Source organism: Neopelma chrysocephalum, unplaced genomic scaffold (genome assembly GCF_003984885.1).
Source record: "Neopelma chrysocephalum unplaced genomic scaffold, ASM398488v2 Primary Assembly neopelma1_180, whole genome shotgun sequence".
NCBI lineage: Eukaryota > Metazoa > Chordata > Aves > Passeriformes > Pipridae > Neopelma > Neopelma chrysocephalum.
The window spans coordinates 1,657,475-1,680,916 of record NW_020897842.1 but is presented as its reverse complement, the minus strand read 5'-3'; the positions used below and the strand labels follow the sequence as shown (position 1 = coordinate 1,680,916).

Sequence of the window (23,442 nt, the reverse complement as noted above, 5' to 3'; positions counted from 1 at the left end):
TCCCAACTCTCTGGTGCCAACTGGGAGTGGGTGTTTTGGCAGGGAAGGAGCAGTTGGACTGTCCTTCCACTGTGTCCTTCCAAGGAGGGAGCCCCTTGTGTAGGAATTTATTGCATGTTTTTTCTTGTGATACCTAATTTCACAGCCTCAGTCTCCAGAAAATGAAGAACAAAGACCAAAGTGAGTTGAAATTTAACTTTACTGCAAGGTTAATGAAAATTGAACAGACAACTTAGAAAATGCACAGAGAGGGACAATGCAGCTTGTTGCATTCCATCAGGACTCCAGCTTTATATGAGTTTCACCAACACACACCTATGTTAAGGCCAAAAAAACACCACTGCAGCACAGTGTTTATCCAGCAGATAAAGGCTCTGGTAAAAGGGCATGGAGAGAAGGTCATGCACAAAGAAAAAGCTTGTTAGAATCACCTCTTCAGCAATGCCAGCTCAGTGTCTCTTGTGCTGCTTCTCAATTTAATCCCTGGACATGAAGCTCAGGGCAGGAATGTACAAAGCAAGGCTGACACACAGTGCTGAAAGTTTTTTCTCTGTCTCCATTAAAAAGTCCTGGCCCAAACTAGAGTAGATTTCAGAAAAATGGCTAAGAATATCAATCTAACCAAAATAGAATTCCTTTTCAGTTTTACAAAGAACAGCTTTGAAGGCAAATGTGTTGGTGAGGCTTATGGCAATGTTCTCTCACAACAGTCTTTATTCTGTGGCTGCAGCAAGGAAACAGAGGAAGTTCCAGTGGGTTCTTAAGAGGGATTTTTACAAAAAGCATGTTTAGAGTTCACCAACTGCTGCTGAGCAGGTGGAACAGTGCAGCTTTAGCAAAAGCCAGCAAATATTGTTAAAGACTGACTGACAGCTTTCAAAACTCCTAACAGGCATTAATGAGAGCGCTGAGATCATGGAGATTGGAACAGTAATTCCTCTTTAGACAACACTAATCGGTCCCAAGCACAGGGTAGGATCTGACACCATACACAGGGATACAGCAGTAACGTGGCACAAAGGTTCTGTGGTACAGCAGGTACTGGGGTGGGGTTTCAGCAGGTTCCAAGGGCACTTCATGAACAGGAAGAACAGGCCTGGAAGGACACGGCTGCTCACCCCACAGGGACCATGAGGGCTGTACATCAGGTACAAAATACCAGACTGACACCACCCTGTGTCTGCCTCAAATCCAACCTGTGCATTCCCCAAGCAACCTGGAACTGTCCTGCAACCACCCCCTTTCCTTCCCCAAACTTCCCTCTGCCCGTGCTGTGCTCTGCCCTCAGCGCGCTCTCCCCGGGGACCAACAGCGAGTCACCTGCCCTTCAACGGGGGACTTAAAACCCAATTTTTCCTCTTGTCATGGAGTAGCCCAGCTTGGCCTCGTTGTTGATGAAGGACATCAGTCCCAGGTAGGTCTCGATGAGGATGGGCCGCTCCAGCACCAGGACACCAGAAGCACTTCCTGGCACGGGGCCCTCCTTGTGGGCTTTCTTCACAGCCTGGATCAGCTGGGTTTGGAAGTTTTCCAGCTGAAAGGAAAAAAAAGTCACCTTGTTTTTCCATTGTTTTACAAACTGTTAGGGAAACAGCTGCTGATGTGGAATGGAGAATGGAGTTGTCTGGGATCTCGTACTGTGATAAATGTCACATTCTGATATTTAACCTCAGCAAGTCACACAGGACACTTGACTTGTGACTTAAACGTGGGCTGGATGGGTAAAGATGTGTCAGTGACCAAGTGTTTATTTCTGCCCTGATGACTGATGTGTTGCACTTAGAGCATTCTAGTTTTAAGGAAAGCTCCAGAGGGAATCACCTATTCCAAGAAGGACTGAGAACCCCCTCAGTGAAGGTTTTCAGTGAGCAATTAAACCAGCTGTTAATTAGCTGGCAGTCCTAGAGGAAAAATCCACCAGCCTGTCAGGTAAGTAGGAGCAGGAATAGGCCATGATCCATTTGCTTTTTGGTTTTCCAGGGCTCTGCACTCCTGGAAGTTTCAGTTTCCTCTGTGCTTCATCCAGTTATGGGTGGCTGGAGGAAAATGGGCAGTTGGGCCGTGCTGCAAGTCAGAATTTGGGGATAGGAGGGATACAGCTCACAGTTCTAAGTTCCATCTCTGATGTGACTCCTCCTGTTTGATGTACTGCTTCAAAATAATCTAAGTTGTATCTGGCCTGGGAGCTCGATGAGCAGGAGAGGTTCCTTACCCGGCACAGGGATGCAACCTTCTCGTCGGCATCTGCCATGGGGTGCTCGGTGAAGGTGATGTAGGGGATGTTGGTGGACCAGGGGTTCCACCTGTTGATGAAGGAGGCACGGCTTTGCTTGTCCCACTGAATGCGGATCCCGACACCTTCCCGCCTGCAGCGGAGACAGGAATCAACAGGGTGAGACTTTCCAGTCGTTGAGGCACCTTTTAACTAGAAAGTTCTGCCTGACAAAGACAGAGTTGAAACTGGAAGCTGAAATGCAGGTGACAGGAAATTTTTCCTGTAGGCAAGAATTAGCATGAATTCAGCCCTTAAACATGCAAAGGAACCTTCCTATGAGCTGAGAGCAAGAAGGTGAAATTCCTTGGACACCTGGGACATGGAACCTGACCTGCACAGCCTGCAAAAGCCCATGTGTACAGGGGACCTGACAACACTGAGGTGGTGCTGCTGCTACTTACTGCATTACATAATGGTGACAAACTTCTGCTCCCAAATCTACTCAAATTATCTTGAAAGTCCTTGAGCAACTTGCTATTAGCGCAACTACTGACCGTACCAGCAAACCAGCAGCTACCCTGAGGTCTTCTAATGAAGCTTCAGGAACTGTTTGCAGAGGTAAGTGAAAGGAAGAATTCTCAGACCCTCCCAGTGGTCAGCATCAGGCCGACAGTTCAAACTGTTCACAATAAGTGTGTGAGACTTACAAGGCCGTTCCAGAGTGACCGTGGCAGCTTACTTGTTCAGAGATTTCGGTGGGAACTCGAACTCCCCCACGGAGATGGTGTCCACAGCGCTGAGGGCGATCCTGGTCACCTGCTGGCACTGCAGGCTGATGAAGTTGTACTTACACACCAGGAGGGACCAGTCCGTGATGAGGACGAGACGCTCCTTCTCATTGTTCCAGTGATCGATTCTGGTAAGAGAACGTGACTGACCTTCAGTGGTTTCCCCCCGTGCCGGGCGCTCCCGGCCCTGCCCCTGCCCTGCCCCGCGGGACTCACTCCGTGAGCAGCCACACGCTCTGCACCTCCCCGTCCTCGGCGGGCAGCACGACCACCCTGATCTCGCTCACCGCCTGCTCGATGGTGCCGGGCTGCGGGGGGAAGGCACACACGGGTCAGGGCTGCGGGCGGGGGGTGCGGGCGGCCCTTCCCGACCCTTCCCCGGCGCGCACCCGGAACACGAAGTACTGTCGCAGGCGGCCGGCGCGGCCCGCGGTGCGGACACTGAGCGGCCGCAGCGTCTGCCGGGCCCGCGGCAAGGGCGGCTCGAAGGGCGGCTCGAAGGGCGGCCCGGCCCCCCCCGGCACCAGCGTGGCGGCCCCGGGGCTGCCGGGGCTGCCGGAGCCGCCGCCCGGGCCGGGATCGTCCGCGTCCCGCAGCTGCAGCATCGCGGCGGGGCCCGCGGAGCCTTCCGGGGCGGAGCGAGCGGGGCCGGCTCTGCCTCCGCCTCTGCCTCTGCTTCTGCCTCTCCCGCTCCTCTCCGCGCCGGGAGGCGGCACTGCAGCCCCGGCACCTCACGGGAGGCGGCACTGCAGCCCCGGAGGATGCGCGGGCGGTACCCGGACAGATCCCGGCCGCCGGGATGCGGGTCAGGGGATGCGGGTCACGGCAGCGCTGCCCGCCCCGCGCTCTCCGGGTAACGGGCGCGTCCCCATCACGCACCGGGGCGGTGCGAAGCGGCGGGTGCCGTCACTGTCGCTTGCCACGGTGCCATCGCCGTCACGCACAGGAGCTGCATCAGGTACTGTTACCATCACACACCGAGACAGTACCGGGTGCCGTCACTGTGGCTTGCCCAGAGCTGTGCTGGGTACCAGGTGCCATCGCCGTCACGCACAGGAGCTGCGTCAGGTACTGTCACCATCACACACCGAGGCTGTGCCGGGTACCGTCACTGTCCCACGCCCGGGGCTGTACAGGTGGTGGGTGCTGTCACTGTCCCTTGCCCGGAGCTGTATTAGGTCCGAGGTGTCTCTGCTCTCACACATCTGGGGCTGTGTGAGGTACCAGGTGCCATTCCCGCTGCACACCCAGAGGGGTATGAGGTCTGTCCTGGCTCTGCCGTGGATTTTTGGGGCTGAGGAAGACAAGCACACACACACACACCACAGGAAGCCCTGGGCTTAGCCAAAATGATGCTCTGCTCTGCCCAGGTGGTCTGGAGAAGGAGTCTGATGTACCCACAAAGCAATGGGATTTGTGGACCTACAGCAGTCAGTTGGAGCTCCTGTGAAGCAAATCCAGGTCAGAGGTATGAGATCCTTAAACACCATGAGGTCAGAGCTCAGGAAGGTACTGGAGCAGTGCAGGTCTCGGGCCAGGACTGTGATTTGAGAGCCCTGACACCCATATCACACCCGGCACGCTTGATAGCGAGGATTAAATAACGCTGGGAATGAAGGGCATGCTGATGTTTGGGTTTCTGTGGGCTCTGGCGTGACTGCAGATGTTATCATCACTGTTTATGGAACTGTATCGAATCTTGGACCACTGTCAGCACTGCTGTACCCAGAGCCAGAGGATGACATCCTTGGCGGGCCGTGCTGGGAAATGATATAAAATTGGAAACATGCTAAATTGACTTCACAGACGGGGTTGGGTTTCAGATATCTGACTTTCACATGTGTCCCACGAATTCCCTGCTGTGTTCTCTGCAGCCCTTGCTCACATGGGCCTGTTTAGGTGGAAACCTCGCTGCTGCCTTTAAAGAGACTTTACAAGGACTGCAGAGCTGACTTTATGCTCGGTCACTCCTCGTGCTGTGCTCAAGGTGCAGCTTTTCCCAGTGGAGCTTCCCCTTCTCCCCACGGGCAGCCTGCTGGGGTGGCTGTGGCTGGGAGGGTCACTGTGCCAGGCCAGCCAGGACCCTGCACTGAGTTGTGTCCTGTCCGTGTGGCAGCCCGGGGTTGTCACCTGAGACAGTGTGGGAGCTGTGGCTGGACTGATCAATCCCCATTCCTGGCCCCGAGCCGTGTCCTGGAGAGGGAGCTCGACTCCCGGCTCTGCCCAGCCCCTGCCCATTGAGAGGGATCCCTGGAAGTCTAACTGGGAGCAGCAGCCTGTTTCCTACTGTTGGAAAAGCCCTAACTTTTAAATTCTGGACAGGAAAACAGAGGCTTGGATTTATTATATCCTGGAGCTCTCTCTGTCGTTATAAAACATCTTTATGTAGCTGCCTTTCTTCCCGAGGAAGAATGAAGGATGTTTTCTTCCCATCCATTAGGCTTGGCAGATATTTTACTGCTAAGTGGAAGCATTAAGCCCCCTCACCTGCTCTTTTCTTTGGCCTGTGGGATTTATGGCACTGCTGTGACCTTGGGAGGGTTCTGGTGTAGGGAGCAGCTGCCTCAGTTTCTTCCAAGAGCCACCAGGTTATGGGCACGGCCCCTGGGGACTTTAGTCTTGATTAATGGTTGTCCTTCAGCGGCAAAATATGTCTGTGAGACTATCCAGACCTTCTCATCCTGCTTCTCTGGGGGAAATCAGCACCTGGCAGAAGCAAGGTGTGCCCTGGAGTGCCCCGGCTTCTGCTCTGGTTCCTCCTCGCCCTTGGGAAGGGTTTCCTGGCAGGTTCTTGAGGCTGGAGAGTTACAGTGCAGCATCCCTGCTCTGCTTCCCATCCCGCTGTGCCGACTGCCGCGAGCAGCTGGAGCTGTCCCTGCCAGCAGAATTTCCTTGGGAAGCGATCAATTTACTTATCTGTTGGAGTGCTTAGGGAAGATTGAATCTCTCTTTGGGTGTTTTTAGAGCTGCTGGGAAGGTGGCGTGTCCGGAGCTGGCCTTGGGAAGTGCAGAAGAGCTGCCTGTGGAGGAGCAGCCCCGAAGCATCGCTGCTCCATCCCCGTGTGCAGGGCCGCCCCCTCCCCTGCTCGGGGCTGGGCACCGCTGGTGGGAGGGATTTCTGACTGACAGCGAGCAGAGAGGCAGGAGAGCATGTGAGGGAAAGGAGCTGGACCTGGAGAGGCGGGGGGAAGTTTTGTGACTCCCGTGAGCTGTAGGGAAGCTGCTCCGGTGCGTGTGTTCGTGCCCGCGGAGCTGCTCCGGGAAGGTGGGAGCTGCGGCAGGAGGATGCCTCCCCCTCTGCAGAGGGAGTGAAGGAGCTTCGGGGAAAGCCCCTGGGAAGTGGGATTCTCCTGCCAGGAGAGCTCCCGTCCTTCTTCATTCCTCTTGCCAAGTGCTGGTTTCCAGAGTGCCTTGGGAAGGGGATCTCAGCTCCGGAGCAGTTCAGCCCACATGGGGCTGTGCTGCTGGACACAGCCCAGGTCTTGTGAGCCCCCACATCTCTGGGCTTTGTCAGGAAGCAAATCCCAGAAGGAAAAGTCGCTTCAGTGCATTTCACTGCGAGCAAATGAGCATGAGAAGCCAGGTTTGGTTTGGGGAAAAACCCAGCAGCAACCTGCGCTGTGACCACTTCCCATGGACTGAAGAAACTCGCTGAATGAACCCAAGAGGGAGGAAGCATCCAGGGATGATAAATCCGCTTTCCCGCCGCGAGAACTCCCCTGTGCTCCGGTAGCTTTGTCCTTTCCAAGGAGAGACACCGGCAAGTTGGGAGCAGGAGGCAGCAGGATCGTGTGCCCGTGAGGAGGAGGAACTGGCGGAGCTGTGCTGGGGGAGGCTCTGGGATTCCCTGGGCACCCGCTGGGAGCACCTGGAGGGACAGCAGCGGTTGCGATGGAGTTTCCTGCGGTGGCACTGTCGTTCATCCTGGCCCTGCGAATATCTCCGCTGGCTTCTGGGAGCAAACTGCAGCCCCACATGTGAGTAGGAAGGAGCGAGTTCCGGAGGGGTTTTATCGGGCAGGGAACGGAAAAACAGGAGCCAAATACAGTGTTTTCAAATCAAGGAAGAAGCTGGAGCAGAGAGTGAAGGGGAGCAGGGGCTGTTGTGGGTTTCTTTATTTACTCCCAGATGTGCTAAAAAGGGCATAGAAGATCGAAAACCTTGATAATCTTTGCTTGTAAACTCCCAGGTTTAACTGAAATGCTGCTGTTGTGGGAGTGAAAGAGATGATTCTTCTCTGAAAGAGGTGATTCTTCTCTGAATAGTTTGCCCTTTCTTCCCAAATGGGCTGTTTTTGTGGCACTTCACGGATCTTTCTTATTCCACGTTCCTCCCCTCCCGCTGCTGTTACTCCAGCAGCACGTAGGCTGCTCTTTTTAATTACATTTTACAGTTACAGTTTGGTGTTAATCATTTGGCTGCTTTAGAAAACTTCCTTGCAAACTTGGCCTCCTGCCAGAAGATGGTCTCTCACAGCCAGGGGATCGCTCTAATTCCCTTTGTCCATGGAGCCGGTGTGGTGTGGGGCACTGACTCCAGCCCGCCCTCCCCGAGGGGTTTAGTTCTTCAGTAAAAGGGGTCCTTTAGCAGATAAAGGTTTTGCAAGAAGCTGCTTTTTCTCCCTGTGTCAGGGGTTTTATTGCTCCTGCCCTGACAGTTGCTCTCAGGACTCCTTGGACGAGGCCCTGGAGCTGAGCCGTGTGCCAGCATCCTGCAGTTGGAGCGGAGCACCCGGAGCAGTCGGATGCCAGCTGTGATCTGAGCTTCACCACGTCAAAATTATTTCGTTTCACTTCCTTTATAGAAAGTATCTTTGTGAAAACTCTGGGTCCCTTTGGCGGAATTGGAAGCAGCAGAAGCAGCCCCAAATAATGTGTGTACAGAGTCAGGGATAAATGTCTCCCTCTTTATTCTTAGTTAAAACCACTGACTTCTGCTGGGAGAAAGAATTAGGATTAGAGAAGAAACAAAGTGCAAGTGGTATTTTCCTTATTTCCTTACTGCACTGTATATATTCCTTTTATTTACTGGAATTAGTCTTAGTTCTGAATGAGTGAGAAACCCTCACCGTGGCTGGCTGACCTGGCACCATTTCTTTTCCCTGCAGTGATTTAACTAATTGAGGAGGCAGATGCTGAGGGGGGTTGCCCAAGACCTTCCTGCCCCGTCAGCAGGAAATGCGGTTGCCCACGGCAGGAGCCCGTCGGGGCAGCGGGAGCCCCCAAACCCTGCCAGCCCCCTGTACCCCCGTTTCTGTGTCCCAGGCCCAACGTGTGTGCGGAGCAGGAGCTGGCGGTGGTGGGGCAGCAGCAGCCGTGTGTGCAGGCACTGACTCGAGCCGTCAGGGTGTGGAAGCAGGACTGCGGGGGCCGGCGCTGGTGCACGGGCTACGAGCGCAGGTAGGTGCTCTGCCTCCCGCGGGGGTCGCTCCTTGGGGGATGAAAGGTGACTCCTGCTCCCCAGCAGCAGCGGGGAAGTGAGCTGGGTGGTGTCTGACCCCACCTGGCACATCCACGACACGGAGTTTTTAGGCTGTTAAGGAATTCCTGAAGGAGCCTTGTCCTGTGGTGGGCTGTTTCCCACCTTCCCACGACACACAGCATCTGCTTCCTGTGATCCAGCCACGGTAAGGAAATGGCTTGTTCACATCACCTGTGTTATTCCTGTGCCTTTAGGTGCTTCAAAGCATCTCGGTGCCTCTTGTCTCGCAGAGCTGATGGCAGGAGGGCTGTTGTCTAAAAATAACTGTGACTGTGGCTGTGGTGCCGGGGATGGGGTGGAGGACAGGGACTGGTGGGGTGGCACTCAGCAGGATTTGCTGCAGGATCACCACCTTCCTTTCACTCCATGAGCTGGACCATGCTCAGGCCCACGTGAGAAGAGTGTAGAGCTCAGAGAATTTGGGCTGGCACGGGCGAGCACGGAGTTTGGATGTACTCATAGTATCCCTTGAGTTCCAACTGTCCAGAGCTGGGAACCCGGGCAGGAGGGCCTGTGGAAGGAGGGCTCTGAACACGTGTTACAGTGCAAATAATGCACTTTTCTTACCTACCCAACAGCCAAACTACAACGTGCCCAAGCTGCTTCCGTCCTCCACCTGCTTTTCCGGCCTCATTAGGCAATTCCAAGCCTTTACAGAATAATGACAGTTGTCATCTCAAAGGAACATCTTGGACTCGAGACAGCTTTTAAGTCTTGACTTTAGGAATTCCTCCTAACCTGTAATTGCCAGTAATTACCCTGGCGATGAGATCCGTGTCGTGGTAACAAAGGAGCAAACAGAGTCTGGCTTTTGGCTGTGTTTTAAGGGAAGGCTTTGAAAGGATGGGTGCCCTGTCTGCTTCTACTTCAAAGGCTGGGAGCCCTTCAGCCCCAGCTGTTCCCTTCAGCTCTTTAATGGATGGTTTTGACATCATAAATCAAGGGACTGAAATGAAATAACTTTCTGCTCTGCTCCATTCTGAATATCAGAACAGCCCAGTGCTAAAACTCTGTTCCTGATGAAAACGCAGAGGAGAAGCCTGTGAGAGATTTCACCCCAGGAGTTGTGAGAGCAGAACGTTCCTCAGGCAGCATGTTGTCCCAGATCCCCTCACTCTAAACCTCTGGGAGTTCCCACCACAGCAAACCTGTTCCAATAGCTGGGAGCTCTCCTGCCCAGCTCCCCTGTGCCGAGCACTCGAGGGCAGCGATGCTCACGGGGACTCTGGGGAGCCTCCGTCTCACCCTCTGGAGCTGCTCCAGTTGGACCTGGCTCCGGCAGCACGGGGCTCAGGAAGTGTATTCACAGCTTCAGGATCTGGCCTGAAATCGGCCTCGGTACCTTTGAGTCCCTGGAGGCGACTGGGAAAACCAGCCCCTGCTCCGTGGCAGCCGAGTGGAGCATCCTCAGCCTGCTCTGCTCCACCTTCCCGGGGAAGGGATGGGTTTGCTCCCGGTGTGCAGCTTCCCAAGGAGCAATGACAGCAGGTAGCTTTGCTCAGAGCTCCGTAGCCAAACCTGGAGGAATGACAGTGATACCCCAGAGGGGCTGGAAGGGGATTTTCCAGCAGCGGGACACAGCAGGATTTCCTGGGTTCCATTAGTTCTGGCTCGTTCCACATTTTCTGTGCCAGGGGCTCCTTAGAACACAAAAGAAAACAGAAACACTGAAGATAAAGTATCTCCTGTGTGGCTCTTTCCCGTCTGCAGCACCCAGATACCCACAGGCACCGAGGCTGTCACAATATTTGCCTTTCCCTGAGAGCCCTGGGCTGGTGGAAGGGTCTGGAGTGTCCAACGGAGCCACCCGGGCGTGTGGAGGTGACACTGCCCAGGGGGTGACACTGCCCAGGGGCTGCTGGGGCACACGGAGCCCGGGATCAGCCCTGAGCTGTCCTACCTCACTGTTTCTACCTTTTCCTCCCCATTTCTGAACTTCTTTGTTATGTTCACACCACTCTGCACCCACCATCTCCCCTTCTCCCTCCACTGCCCCCTGTCCTCCCCAGGCTGGGCTGGACAGAGCTCCTGGTACCAGGAGGATCCTGGTGCATTGGAGTCTGGTGCCTGTAAATTGCTTTCTCAGCTTCTTCTGGAACACAACTATTTCCTTCATGATGTGCTAACAGCTCATACAAAAAAAAATATTGGAATCTGCTCTTATTTTTCTCAGCTGTTCTTCCACGTGCTGATTGGCACAGAGGAGTCCAAAGGTTTCCTTCCTGGGAATTAATGGTTCGCTGTTACTTGGGTTTTTTTTTGTAGGGGGACATTCAGATGAAATCAAACAACTCGACTGAGTTAGGATAAATATTTTCAGTGGACATGCACAACACATCTGCTGCGCCAAATATTTGTTGTTGTTTGCCTGATTTGCTTTGGTGCAGCAGTTTCATGTTCTGCCAACGGAGCTTTGTAAAAATCAGCTTCAGAAGTTTTATCTGTGTTTCAGTTCTCACAAACACACAACATCAAATTTCCGGGAAAAACGTGTCGCTTTTATTTATTTACACTTCAGATGAGTCCCTGCTTTACTCCCTCAGCTCCCACCCTGGAAGGAACTACTTGGAGTGGTTAAAGGGATCCTCAGCATCCCCTGCCAGGCTGTGGAGCCTTGCTGTGTACAACACAGCTTTTGGAGGAGCCTGGTGTTGCCATCAGGATTCTGGTGATTTTTTTAGCTCACCAGACCCTTGGAGACACCTGCTCCTGCTCACTAAAGCTGAAATACCTGTTGTTCTTAAAATTAACATTTCCTGTGTGAACAAGTGTAAGAGGGGATCTCAGAGCTGTGAAATAGGTTAGAGAAGAAGAGAGCCCAGGGTGTTATGGGGACCTGGGTGCTCATCTCTCATGTTCCCAATTGGAGTAAATTAGGAGTATTTTCTTAGCACCAGTGATCATTGCCAGGCCAGGTGGAAAAAAATATCAAATTGCATTTGGAAACACAATTCCTCATTGTCTTTGCCTCCACATTTAGAGTCACCAGCTCTGCTTTCACAGTTCCTTGTGCAGCAGGAGCTGACCCTGCTTGGTTTCTCTCGTGTTCCAGGGTGCTGTACTACACGGGCTACAGGCAGCTGTACCAGCTCAGATCCCACACCACGTACAGGTGCTGCCCGGGATGGTCCCAGCTCCCCGGGGAGGATGGGTGTCTGCACCGTAAGTGTCGCTGCTCACGGGAGGGGCTTTGCTTTGGGCTCAGGGTCATTAAATGTCTTTTTAAATGTCTTTGAAAAGAACTGGTGGGGTTTTTTTGTTTTGCCTTTTTTTCTGTTTTTTTTTTTTAATTATTAATATTGTTATTATCATTATTTCTATTTCCTTCACCTGTGCATCAGAAGGATTCTGCTCTGGCTCCCTGGGAAGCGCCGTGTGTTGCTTTCTGTTTCTGGAGAATTTCCACGTTGCAGCGTGAAAGGGTTTCAGGGTCCCAGTCATTTATCCACTTGCCAAATGCTACTAAATGTTTAAAATCAAGCCCAACCTGGTGTTTCAAACTGGTGCCATTGGCAGAAACTCTGGGAACTCCTGCGGGAAGGTGTGTGTGTGTTGGGGGCTGGGTCTGTTGTTTTAAGACTCATTGAGTTTGAGCTGCCCCTGTGAGAGGTTTGGGATCTCTGCATCCACCCCATACCTGCTTCCTCCCATATCCAAGGGGCAATCCTGGGGTCAGGAGGGTGGGATCCAGCAAGGGATGTTGCAGCATCAGCCTCAGGGGAGAGAGAGCACACAACCATGGGGGGGTGGCACTTGTTGGGTCTGGAGTGGAGACCCAGAACTTGAGACTTTGGGATCCTGTGGCTGGATTCCTGCTCTCTTCTAGTGCAGTTCTCTGCCAAGCAGGCATGGAAGTGTCTCCATCCCAGCTGTGTGGGAAGCTGTGATATGTATTCAGGTTTGCACATGACTCAGGCTGGGGATGTGCAAATATTAGCCTGTAAGATGATTTTATGCTGTTGTTGCAGGAGACAGAGGCAGTTTTGTCCCCGTGGGCCCCACATTCCCCATTCCCCTCCAGACCTTCCCTGCCTGACATGGGAGGCAGCTGCTCTGCTGCTCCCAGACCCTGGGGCCACGTCCAGCTGGGGAACCACTGAACTGCAAACTGTGCTTTTTGAGATGTGGGGAGCAAAGAAAACCCTTCTCTTGAGTCGAGCAAAGGTTTGTCTGAGCTTGTGTGTAGAACCAAATGTCACCCCCCTGCAGAGCTCCCGGTGCTGTGGGATGAGTTCTCTGCCTTGGTGCCTAATTCTTTTCTGATTTAGACTTTGGAGGTGCTCTCTACCCTCCCCACAGAAGGGCAACTTTAGATGTGAGTAATAGGCTGGAGAACCAGCAAAGCATTTGGGATCTGACCTGCATTTGCCATCAGGGGAATGAGAGCCAACCATGGGCAGCTCCACTGGGAGGGCAGTTGGGATTGGGATTGACCTCCAATACAGGAAAATGTCTCCCACAGCTGGTTACCTTTTGTTCTGTGCAGAGTCCATCTGTACCTTCCCTGTGCTTTGATGCTTGAAACAAAGGTTTACAAAAAAAGGGAAAAAAAGGTGTGTCAAGCAACCAGTCTTTATTCTTCCCATTCCAAAGCCTGGAGCAAAGGAGAGCAGTGCACTGGGCAGAGGAAGCTCCAGGGGTGCCTCATAACCCCCTGTCAGTGAGCAGATAATAACCTCAGCTGAACTCAGAAAAGCACCTTCTGTAATGGTTTTTCCTGCCAAGGAAGTGAGTAATTCCATGCAGGAAGGAAGCAGAGAAAAGGAAATAAAGCTGCTCAGGGCACGCTCTGAGCTCATCCTTCTCATCATCTGGGCTGGGAATGGTTCTCCTGGGCTGGGCTGGAGTGAAGAGGAAAGGGACAGTCAGCCCCAAAGGCAGAGTGACACCAGCTCAAAAAGTTGTGCAGGAGTGGCTGCTGAGCTGCTGGGGGGGTTGGAGAGGATTGTGAGCTGTGAGCTCTGTCTCTGTGCAGCCCTGGTCAGATACCACTGACTCCACAACCAGGACGTGCTGTAACCTCCTTTCTGGGACAGAAAAATGAGTATCTCAAGTGCTGCAGACCCTCAGCACAGGCAGGGGCACTTCCAGGGGTTGTTTGAGGCAGAAGCTCCATTGCCATTGCTCTGTGAATCATCCTGTAACTCCCTGAGAGCAGCAGGGAGCTGGTTACCCTGGTTAGGGGCTGGGGGGGGCAGTGGACTTGTGCTTCCTGATCCCAGAGCCCTGCAAGCAGCAGCTGGAGGAGCATTCCATGGACAAACCAGGACAGCTCTGCCTGGCCCTGCTGGGGTGGCTGGTGCCCCAAGCTGGGATTTCTGTCCTGACCCACAGACTGTCCTGGGAAACGTGTCTGGGCTCTGTGTAACCAAACCCTCATCCCAGGGAGCTTCTGGCTCTTGGTTTGCAGGGATGTGATGACTTTTCCTGCTGCTGGCTCTGGCCTCGGCACAGGCATGTTCTCCTGGAGCAGGGGAGGGTGTGGGAAGGTCTGGCAGGGGACTGTCAGTAAATGCTGGTGAGGTACTGAGGCAGAGGTGCTGAGGCAGGGGCACACGGCCAGGGCGCTCTGTAGGACACAGGATTTGCTGCTTTGTGTGCCTGGAGTCAGCCCTGCACTTGCTGCTGGGGCTCTGCTGAATCCCACAGAGCTGCTGTGCCAAAACGTGTCAACGGGATTTGTGGCCCTTCCTATCTGCCTCCAGAGATCACTGGTGGTGTTCCAGGAGTGCTGAGGAGGGGAAGGGCAGCGCTGCTGACAGTTTAATTAGAGCTGTTGCCACCATGCAGTGGAATCTCTCCAGTGAGGACATCTTATCTTGCTCTTCAGCATCTCCTCACTGCAGGGCTCTCTTTGCTCCAAATGCTGGGCTGGTCACCACCTTTCCTTAAAAATGAAAAAAACCCAACCCACGGGAGGGGAAATTTTCAGCACTGCAGGCTCATGTAAAATGTGACATAGTGTCTGACACTGAGGGGGGTGTTAAATACCTTCATGAGATGGGAATCCCAGCACCCTCGTGGGTACCAGCTCAGGCGAGTTGTTTATGCTCTCAGAGCCTGGAAGAAGGGAACAACCACTGCACTGGGTGTACTCACTCTTAGCTTAGGTTGGAGACTGTAACAAAACCAGGGTGTCCTCCTCTTCCTCACATGCAGGGTTAAGTCTCTAAGCACTCACAGGTCAGGCAATGGCCAGTGTGGAGCTGTGAGGGCAGTACTGGGGGTGTGTGGGCTCTGCTGGGAGCAGATGGCTTGGGAAGAGATGTAAATTTCACAGAAACAAAAATCTCACAGGTCTCAGAGAATATCTGGCTTTGTTCCTCTGCTCCTGTGCCCTCTGCTGTGGTGACAGCCAGGCTGTCAGCCCTCACAGGGTGCCCCCAGTCTGGCTGGGTTCTGTGTTTTGTCCTGTCTCTTCTGCTGGTAGCAGCAGGGTGAGGGCTTGTTGCCTTCCATTGCCCTCTGTCCTGGAGCATTCATCTGTTTGGGAAGGAGAAAGGTCAGAAGTCAAGGCACCCTTTGCATTTTTAGGATGGCATCAGGTTCTTTCCCTGCCTGATTGCTGATAGTTTAACTTTCAGACTCAGCTGCTTGGTTTCAAGTGGCCTCTGAGATGCTACTTACATTCCTCCTGGGTTCAATAACACAGGTAAAGCTCTCGGTGATTAGGATGAGGGGCCTGTGTGTCTGGTAATCCCTGTGATCTCCACTTTCAGCTCAAGATGTTGAGAAGAGCCCCCCTGAGTCTGTAACTCCTGATGTGTGTGGAGGAGCCTGAGTTCAGCCCCAGGCAGTGTCTGAGCTGTGCCAGCCCCTGCCACCTCCAGAGGGGACAGTGAGGCAGGAGGGGCTCCCAGGAGGGCTGGGCAGAGGCTGAAGAGGAGACCACTGTAGATTTAGTGACCTGGCCGTGGTTGCAGTGTGGTCTGTGAGCTGTCAGGAGGTGCAGGGCTCTGCCCTGACCACGCACTCCTGCAGGGAACAGGGGCTGGGAGTGCAGCTGGGAATGCTGTGACTGAACTTCTGAACCCCTCGCCTCCATCCAGCCCAGCCTTGGCTCAAGGTCCCCCCTGTGCTCCCCTGGGGAACACAGCAGCCCCTCTCTGCCCACGGGGAGTCCAGACACTGCAGGAGAAATGCTTTTCTCCTTCACTCCTCCTTTTAAATCAGCCTAACGTCTCCGACTTCCCAAGAATCCTGCCTCACTAAATCCCTGCTAGGGACATTCCCTGCCCTTTGAGCAGAAGGCAGTGGTGCCTTCTGTAATTCACCCTTTCTTTCCTTGTTTCCCTGAACAGTGTCGTTGCCCTTTTCCCAAATTTCGTTGCATTAAACTCTTGTCGCTCTGAATTAGGAGCTCATTTGCAGGAGGCCTGGAGGGCACAGAGGGGGAGAGCCACAGCCCCCCCAGCCCGGGCTGGGAAGTAGGTTATTATGATTTCCACTTGGTATGTGCCAGCCTGAAGCACAGAGCAGGGAATTGTCCGGCTCATTCAGGAAATCTGGGGCACTGCCAAGAATAACACCCCTGTCTTCTAACCCCTGATTTGTGTCGCTGAAACTGCTTCTAATATTTTCCATTGTTGTGCTTTGGGTCTCGCTGAGCTGCTCCAAGCCGTGCACTCTGGGTCCAGGCTGGGCTTTGCTGGGACCCCCTCAAAAGTCTCTTTTTTTAGGTGATTGAGGTGAAGGATCTGGGGAAAAAAAAAACCCCTGCTCTGCAATTTAGCCACACAGTCCATTCTGTCTTATGGTGATGAGGCCTGAAGGAAAGGACTGAAAGAGAAGACAGTCCTGCCATGACTAGAGCTGGGAAAACCTGGAGGCTGCAGCCCCAGAACACCTTAGCACGCAGCTGGAGGTGGGAAGTTGTTCCTGCCCTGCCGTGCAGGGAATTGTTGGCAGTGCAGGCGTCACAGCTCGGCCGAGCAGGAGGCTTGGCAGAGAGTTCCCAAGTTCCAGAGCTCTGCCAGCACGGGACTGATACGGGATCAGTGCAGTCCCCAGGGAGACGTGGCCATGAAAAGTGTTAGATGAGAAGATAACTGGCTTTGTGAAGCAGCATTTCATCACGGGTTCATTATTGCAGGGAGATGAGCGTTTGGGCTTCAATGCCACCTTTGTGTTATAAGTAATCTTCTCTTTTGCAGGGGGGATTTGAAAAATTATCAGGTCCTTAAAAGAGCCAACGCTGAGGCTTGAGTGTTTCAGCTCTGGTGCATCAGAGGTGCAAAGTTTGGGGAGTTTGGCTTCGGTGAGAGGGGGACTTGGAATGAACTGGAGCTGGGTGATCCACAGGGAGCTCCTGTGCCCGTGGCTGTGCCTGACCCCAGGGTGCTCTGACAGCTGGGTTGGGAAGGAGTGATAGAGCAAAGGTCCTTGAAATGGGTACGTAGCTCTGTCTGGCAAGAAGAGTGTGTTTCAATGGAAAACGTGCACATTTGGAGAATGGCACGTTCACGTTCACATCTAAACCTTCACAAAATATCCCTAATCACAAAACCTCCTTAAGCACAAGACCTCCCCAGCCAGCACAGGCTCAGCGGAAGGCACCGTGTGAGCCAGGAGCAGGATTTAGCACAGAGGAGAAATTAGGAAGTCAATTGTGTTCCTGTAGGAAAAAACAGAGCCAATATTTGATGCGTGGGGGGTTCAGTGGTGGGAGGAGAATAGTGGGAACTCAGGGCCGTGGTTATTGCATTTCCATGTACAGTAGGTTGGAACTGATTTTTCAGGCGTGACAAGTTGACACCCAGCAGCTTTGGGTTCCTCTTGTGAAGGTAATCCCTGCCCTTTCCCAGCTCAGGTTTCCTGGGGATGCCCTGAAGTTTTGAGTTATCTTTGACAACTGATAACTTTGCAGATTTATCTCCTGGTGTGCACGAGCCATCCTGCCAACGTGCCCCAAACCCCACAGCCCCTTCCTTGCTCTTGTTTCCATCTGTGATCCCTTTTTCTCTGAGTGCACAATTAGTGTTTTGGAGCCGGCGTGGGGTGCTTTGTGCCAAGAATTTTGGAGCCATTTTTGAAGGCCGTGCGGGGTGCCAGTTATAATGACACAAAATGAAATGTGTAATCACAGACCTGCTTTTTCTGTCACTAATTACTTACAGCTTTAGCTGGAATGGGAAGAGAAGCCAGGGGGGCTCCCGACTTGCAAAAGAGGAGGGAGAAGCTGCAGCCAGCACAGCCAGTGTGCGTGTGGGACCCTCGGCCCAGAGAGCCTGGAATTGTTTCCAGGTGGTCCCATATCATGTGGGGGGTTGTAATTTAATCATAGCTTTGTACATTTGGTTGGTAATGACCCCATGGCCCTGAGCACCAGTGATCCTGGCACCACTGGAGGCTGCAGTGCGATCCTTCCTGGGATGCATCAACTGGAATAGATTGGTCCCCATGGCTTCTCTTAGCCCTGGGCTGAGCAGGGAACTGGGGTGGGAGCTGCTGCACCAGGTACCAGCACCGTGTCTCTTGCCCTGTGTCATCAGGTGATGCTCTTGGCTCCACATTTTCCAGTTTGCCACGGCTTTTGTGAGATGTACTCCAGCAGTCCCATCACTCTTGGAGTTTGTTACAGCTTGTTCAACGAAAAGGGAAAGGAAAAGAGCAGGTGTGGGAGAAAGAATGAAAAGAGAAGTTGGCTGGCAGTGCAGCTATGTCCAGATCAGTGAACAGAGAGAAAATTTCATTGTCTGAATCTTTAAATGGATTTAAAGGGAAGATGGGTGCTTGTTCTGCGTCCTTACCCTCCGACAAAGCCCCGCACACGTGACAGCATCCCTGCTCACAACGTTCCTCCTTTGGACATCAGCCTTTCCCAGTGGGAAATATAAACCACGGGCTGCGTTTCGTGAGTTATGAGAAATACGAGTTTCCCTGGATAAAACATAACCTTTGCTTGCGGGTTTATGTAGATGATTTGGAAAGGTGGATTTCAGAAGCCTAATTGAGCATTCTGTGTCTCTGTGTCCATTTTACACTCCGCTGGGTGAGAACAGAGAAACGTGGCTGCTCAGGCTTTACTTGCAGTTTAGCTCCATGTCACCCTCCGGGCCGCTCGAAGGTGACGCCGTGTTGGGGTCTCCAGTGCTCCGGGACAGCCCGGCACAGAGGTGGGAGCAGCTCCTGGTGCTTTGTTCCAGGAAGATCCCTCCAATTTCAAAACAAGTAGCTTGTATCTGTTGCCACAAGATCCGATGTGATTCAGCACAAGTCATTTTCTGGCTGTTTTACCCACTTGTTGGCCGGAAAACTGTCGTTTCACCAAGAGCCCTTCCGATGTTTTCCTGTGGGTCCTCACTCAGCCACGCTCCAGGAAAAGCCCTGAGACGTTCCCTGAGGGACTTCCTCTTACATTTGGAGACTTTGTGTATTGAGTACTGCATTGTCAACCAAGAAACTTTCCAAACAGGTTCATAACTAATAGTTTTATAACTATTCAGCTGTTCTCTGGGGCTGTGGGCATGTCACCAGTGATGGGTGTTTGTTGGTGCACGTGCCCTTCTGACAGTGAGTGCTGGAATCATCCTCTCCCTCCTCCTTGCAGCTGCCTGTGGTTACAGGGTTTGTCTCAACGGTGGAAGCTGCAGGGAGGGATCCTCCCAGCTCTGTCACTGCTCCTCTGGCTTCCAGGGACCTCGCTGCCAGCACGGTGAGCAGCCCTGCCAACTTCTTCCTCCAGCTTGGAAGTGGAGAGGATAAAGAGCGAGGGATGCCCTGATTTATTTATGTTTTATCTCAGCCGTTGTTTTATCTGCAAAATGCCAATAATCTGCTCTTGGCTTTTGTAATGTTTGGGGAGCTTGGATGTTTGGAAAGGAAATGCTTATCATGACTTGCTGTGGGATGCAGCCCCGTGCTGCACAATGGCCTTTATTCCTGGCTGCCATCCGCAGCGGGATCTGCTGGAATCGGAGAAGGAAGCTGATTAAAGTTGGGTCAAGCAAAGGAACCCTGGGGTCAGGGCCTGTGGAACGAAACTGGGCCCGGGGCAGTGTGGCAATGAGCTGCCACCTTGGGAAGGAACGTTGTTGTATCTGTGGCCAGGCTGTGTTTTGGGGCTGCTGAGCTTTATTTAATTAACCTCCGTGTAATATACAAACTCCCTCTTGGATGTTATTGAGTTTCCTATGTTTGGTAACTCACAGATGTTCTGCTTTGGGAACATGATATTCTACAGCAAACAACCCCCAAGAGCTGGGAGGTTCCCTGTGCTGTGTAGATGGTTGGAGAACACGAGCCTCAGGCTGCAGGGAGACACGGTTGTCCCCCTCCTCCCTCTGAGTCTGCAGGGCACAGAGCAGCAGTGATTGCTCCCATCATCTTTGGGTGATGCTGATTTATAGCAGCAAATTAAATAATAAGACTTTTTTCTTTACCATCTACCTTTACCATCTGTTCCTTCCAAGACCTGCGGTTCCATCCTCCTTTGGAACCAGAGGTAGGTGTGGGAAGGTAGGGGAGCTGACTTGGAGCAGTCCTGGGAGCTGCTCTTTTCCCACCAATGAGGGCTGGAGAGAAGCATTTTATCAAAGCCTGAACCCCCTCAATCCCAAACCAACCAGAACCAAGGGCAGAAAGGTGAGGATACAGGAAGATCCCAGCCACAAACTCGTCCTTCCCTTCATCTTCATTTCTTATGGACTCCTGTCAATGATTCTACTTGGTAAATACATTTTTTCTGGCAAATGTCTGGATTTTCATCCTCTCTTGCACTGTTAAAAGTACTCTGTGACTTTGGTGCTCGTTAGCCAACATTTGTGCTGGATTTTTGTGACAGGATGGGAGGCTGGAGGCTGCTTTGGGGGAGGACACCTCGCAGTGGTTCATTCTTTCCTCATCTGTCACCTACCAAAGGAACTATGCTGGTATTTGAGATTATGGAACCTCCTTAGGAATAGCTCCCCAGGATGGAGTTGTGGAGCACTGGAGTGACTCTGGATGTGAGCAGGTTGAGGCTGTTTGGTGAAAAGAACATGAAAATACCTGTGTGAGCAAAGCTGCTCCACAGCCACGTTCCGTGGTGTCGTTTGTCTTCAAGAACCCCGGGTCTGATCCGAATGGCATCGCTTTTTCTTTTGTGGAAAGAAACACAAACGTGTTTGTCTTAGGGGCAGGATGCTCCCTGTCCTGGCCAGGCTCCTATCAGACCTTTCAGCATGGGATGTTTTTGCTGGCCAGCCCCGAGCAGCAGCAGCCCCGTGTTTACCCTGGCTGGGGAGCCGGCGCTTCCCCATCCCTGGGGTGTGATGCTGTCCTTCCTGACCTCCTGAGCTGCTGACAGGGACAACAGCCGTGCACTCTCTGTGCTAAATCACCCCACTGTGGAGGCAGAGCCCTGGATGGGGCCGCACAAGCTCCTGCAGGAAGGTCTCTGTGGCCTGTCATGTGTACCTGTCTGGGTTTCATCGCCTGTTCTGTTGCCTCCTGCATCTCGGTGGCTTTTTGGTCCTGTCAGGTGCTGTCAGGAGAGACTCTCCTCCCCTCTCCTTGCCTTCCTGCCTACCTGGGCTTTGCTTTGCAGCAGAATGGAGCAGAGATTGAGCTGGGCAGTGTTACTGTGACCACAGGGGCTGTTCCTGAGCTGGGGAAGCAGCGGGGTTGTCCCGAACTCCTTTGTTATCTTCCACCCCTGGTAGATCAAAGGGTTGTAAATGGAGTTTGGGCTGAGGCTCCTTTTAGGAGCTCCTTTCTGGGAGCTTGGACGTAAATGACCTCTCTGTGCAGGCTCGTTGCTGGGAGGGAGGGGGTGCTGGGGAGCCTGGGCTCTGCTCCAAGCCTGCCCGGCCTTCCCGGGGATCCCGGGACCACCCAGAGCTCCGGGGTCCGGGGTTGGTGGGCTGGCTGGCCCCGGGTGAGCACAGCAGAGCGAGGGCTGTGTGTGTGTGGGGTGGCAGTGACTGCCCAGCCGGGGGACAGGGGGTGTGGAGGTGGTGGTTGTTTGCATCTCGTGCTGCAGATCAGCTGCTCGGCTTCACCCTTCGCTCACTGGGCGCTTCCCGGCAGAGTGGATCCTTTCAGCAACACTCAGGCTCTGGGGGCTCTGATGTGGGAACCGGGACCCTTCCTGATTAGCCCGTCAAGCACCGGCCAGCCCAGATCTCCTCTGGCTTGGCACAAAGGAGAGGTCGGCAAGCAGGGCTGTGATTAGTGTCTGTGCCTGGGGCCAGCTGATGTCTTTGATGGCTTTGTCACCCTCAGGAGACCGTTATTGTCTCTCTTACAGCACTGCCCTCATTTACACAGAGTTTGACGTGCCCTGGCGTTGTTTGACTGACTAATGACCCCATTTCTCCTGAGAACCTCCCTGAGCTGTTCAGCTGGAAGCCTCTGGGTGTGTGAGGGCTGGGAGAGAGGGGTTTGCTGGAGGCAATTGTCCCAGAGAAACATGGGACTGCAGAACACTGGAAGGCATTGGAAGTCAAAACGGGAAGGGTTTAGACTCTGGAAGCAAAGGAAAGCACCTGTAGCCTTTTCCTGGGTCCAGGAGCAAGGTGTTCTTTCTGAGATGGAGACACACGTGTGACAGCCCTTGTTTGGACTTGGGTGACTTCCCCAGTGCTGACTTCAGAATGATGGTAGCGAGATGCTGTGTCTGATGTTTCCTGGGCTTGCAGATCATGAGGCCAATTTAAAATCCATTTGTGGGATTAAATCGCCCCAATTGTTCTTCAGCCGTCAGTTCATTGGAGAGAATCCACGGTCCATAATACCAGGGCTAAATTAAGCAGAGCACTTCTCCAACAGCCAAGAAGTCTGAATACTTTTATTTATAAGCAGCCTCCTGATTCACAAGGTTAGCCTTCTGCTGGGAGGGGAGAGGAGCCCGAGGCCAGAGGAGATTCCTGCTGGGATTTTCTTGCATTTTGGCTGGGGAAGGCAGTGGAACAAGGGCGGTTTGTGCAGAGCTGGGCTGTGTCCTGCACTATCAGCTTGTCCATCAGCCAAGCACTCGGTATTTAAGAGCTGGCAAACAGGTAGCGCCGAGCCCTTTGAAAAGACCCGCGAGAGGAAACGAGCCAAGGCGATGGAGGGGCTTATTCAGTTAAAAAAACACCTTTTGTGAAGAGAGCGTGGAAGAAAAGAGAAAATGTGCTGGGGCTGGGGGAGCAGCTGGGGCTGTGGCTGTGGCTGCAGAAGAAGTTTCCTGGGGCTTGTGTCTGGGGGGGAACCCGGGGCCCAGAGTCCCTCACCGAGACCTTCATCAAACACGGCACCACCTCCAGTCTCCCACCTGGATGTAACTGCAGGGCAATTACTCCATGAGTAACTTCACAGTTGGCGTGATTTGTTTTCTGAAGGTGAACTGGAGTCCAGCAAACAGCCTTTTGGATGTGCACCCTCACGTGTGAAGTTGTCCAGCTCCCTGGGTGAGTGATGGAGCCTGTGCAGAGGCAGAAACGCTGCCGACCATTTGTTTAAAGGAACACGATAACGGGAGAAACAGACTCGAAGCTGAAGGGCTTTAGTGGATTTGAAACACGGCTGGCTTTGTTCTTTTCCAGCTTTCCTTGGGTTGAACTCAAGAATTAAGGATTTCGTGATCATTTAAAAGAGATTATTATATTGGGTGAAAGAAAATATATGGCTCAAGTCCTTTGGATGAGTTGTAGCCCTCTGCTTAGGTTCTGGCAAGTAAGGAAAAGAGGAATCTTCTCACTGACATTGCACTGGTTTGAAACATCCATGTGGATCTTTACTGTTTGTCACACTAAGGTGGGTTGAGGGTAAGAAAACCTGGAAGGAAATGGCTTATTGTGCCACCTGGAGAAGAGAAAATCCCCGCTTTGTTTTGGGGGATTGGTACCTCAGGCCAAGTCATGTGAGGTGCTGGATGGCCTCTCCAAAGCCCTGCATTCCCTTCCGTGAGGGCTGAACCCCCTGGGCACCTCCCGCTCCCCCGTCCCGGCAGTGCCGGTCCCATGGCCGGGTGTCAGTGCCGGTCCCATGGCCGGG

At 53.1% G+C, this 23,442-nt stretch overlaps 2 protein-coding genes across 2 annotated transcripts in view; one reads left to right on the top strand and one right to left on the bottom strand.

Annotated features, from left to right (window-relative positions):
* Nucleotides 1-181: 181 nt before the first annotated feature.
* On the bottom strand, nucleotides 182-3,740 carry TPRG1L (tumor protein p63 regulated 1 like). Its single transcript, XM_027702084.1, has 6 exons — nucleotides 3,393-3,740; nucleotides 3,220-3,311; nucleotides 2,955-3,131; nucleotides 2,213-2,366; nucleotides 1,321-1,534; nucleotides 182-1,096 (listed from the first exon to the last, which is right to left on the bottom strand). Exons 1-5 carry the CDS (start codon nucleotides 3,606-3,608, stop codon nucleotides 1,340-1,342), a joined length of 834 nt encoding a protein of 277 aa, XP_027557885.1. The 5' UTR covers nucleotides 3,609-3,740; the 3' UTR covers nucleotides 182-1,096; nucleotides 1,321-1,339.
* Nucleotides 3,741-4,018: 278 nt separating this feature from the next.
* Nucleotides 4,019-23,442, top strand: part of MEGF6 (multiple EGF like domains 6) — a 71,243-nt gene continuing 51,819 nt past the window's right edge. The window contains exons 1-5 of the mRNA XM_027702073.1: nucleotides 4,019-4,071; nucleotides 4,374-4,471; nucleotides 8,268-8,402; nucleotides 11,537-11,646; nucleotides 19,034-19,138. Coding sequence (XP_027557874.1) covers nucleotides 4,395-4,471; nucleotides 8,268-8,402; nucleotides 11,537-11,646; nucleotides 19,034-19,138 — 427 coding nt within the window. The 5' untranslated portion in view covers nucleotides 4,019-4,071; nucleotides 4,374-4,394. The remainder of the gene's footprint in view (nucleotides 4,072-4,373; nucleotides 4,472-8,267; nucleotides 8,403-11,536; nucleotides 11,647-19,033; nucleotides 19,139-23,442) is intronic.

Coding starts and splice junctions, on each gene's coding strand:
- TPRG1L (XM_027702084.1), bottom strand. CDS start 3,608: ATGCTGCAGCTGCGGGACGCGGACGATCCCGGCCCGGGCGGCGGCTCC. Junction 3,132..3,219: donor AGCGTGTGGCTGCTCACGGA/GTGAGTCCCGCG, acceptor TTCTCTTACCAG/AATCGATCACTGGAACAATG. Junction 1,535..2,212: donor AGGTTGCATCCCTGTGCCGG/GTAAGGAACCTC, acceptor TTTTCCTTTCAG/CTGGAAAACTTCCAAACCCA.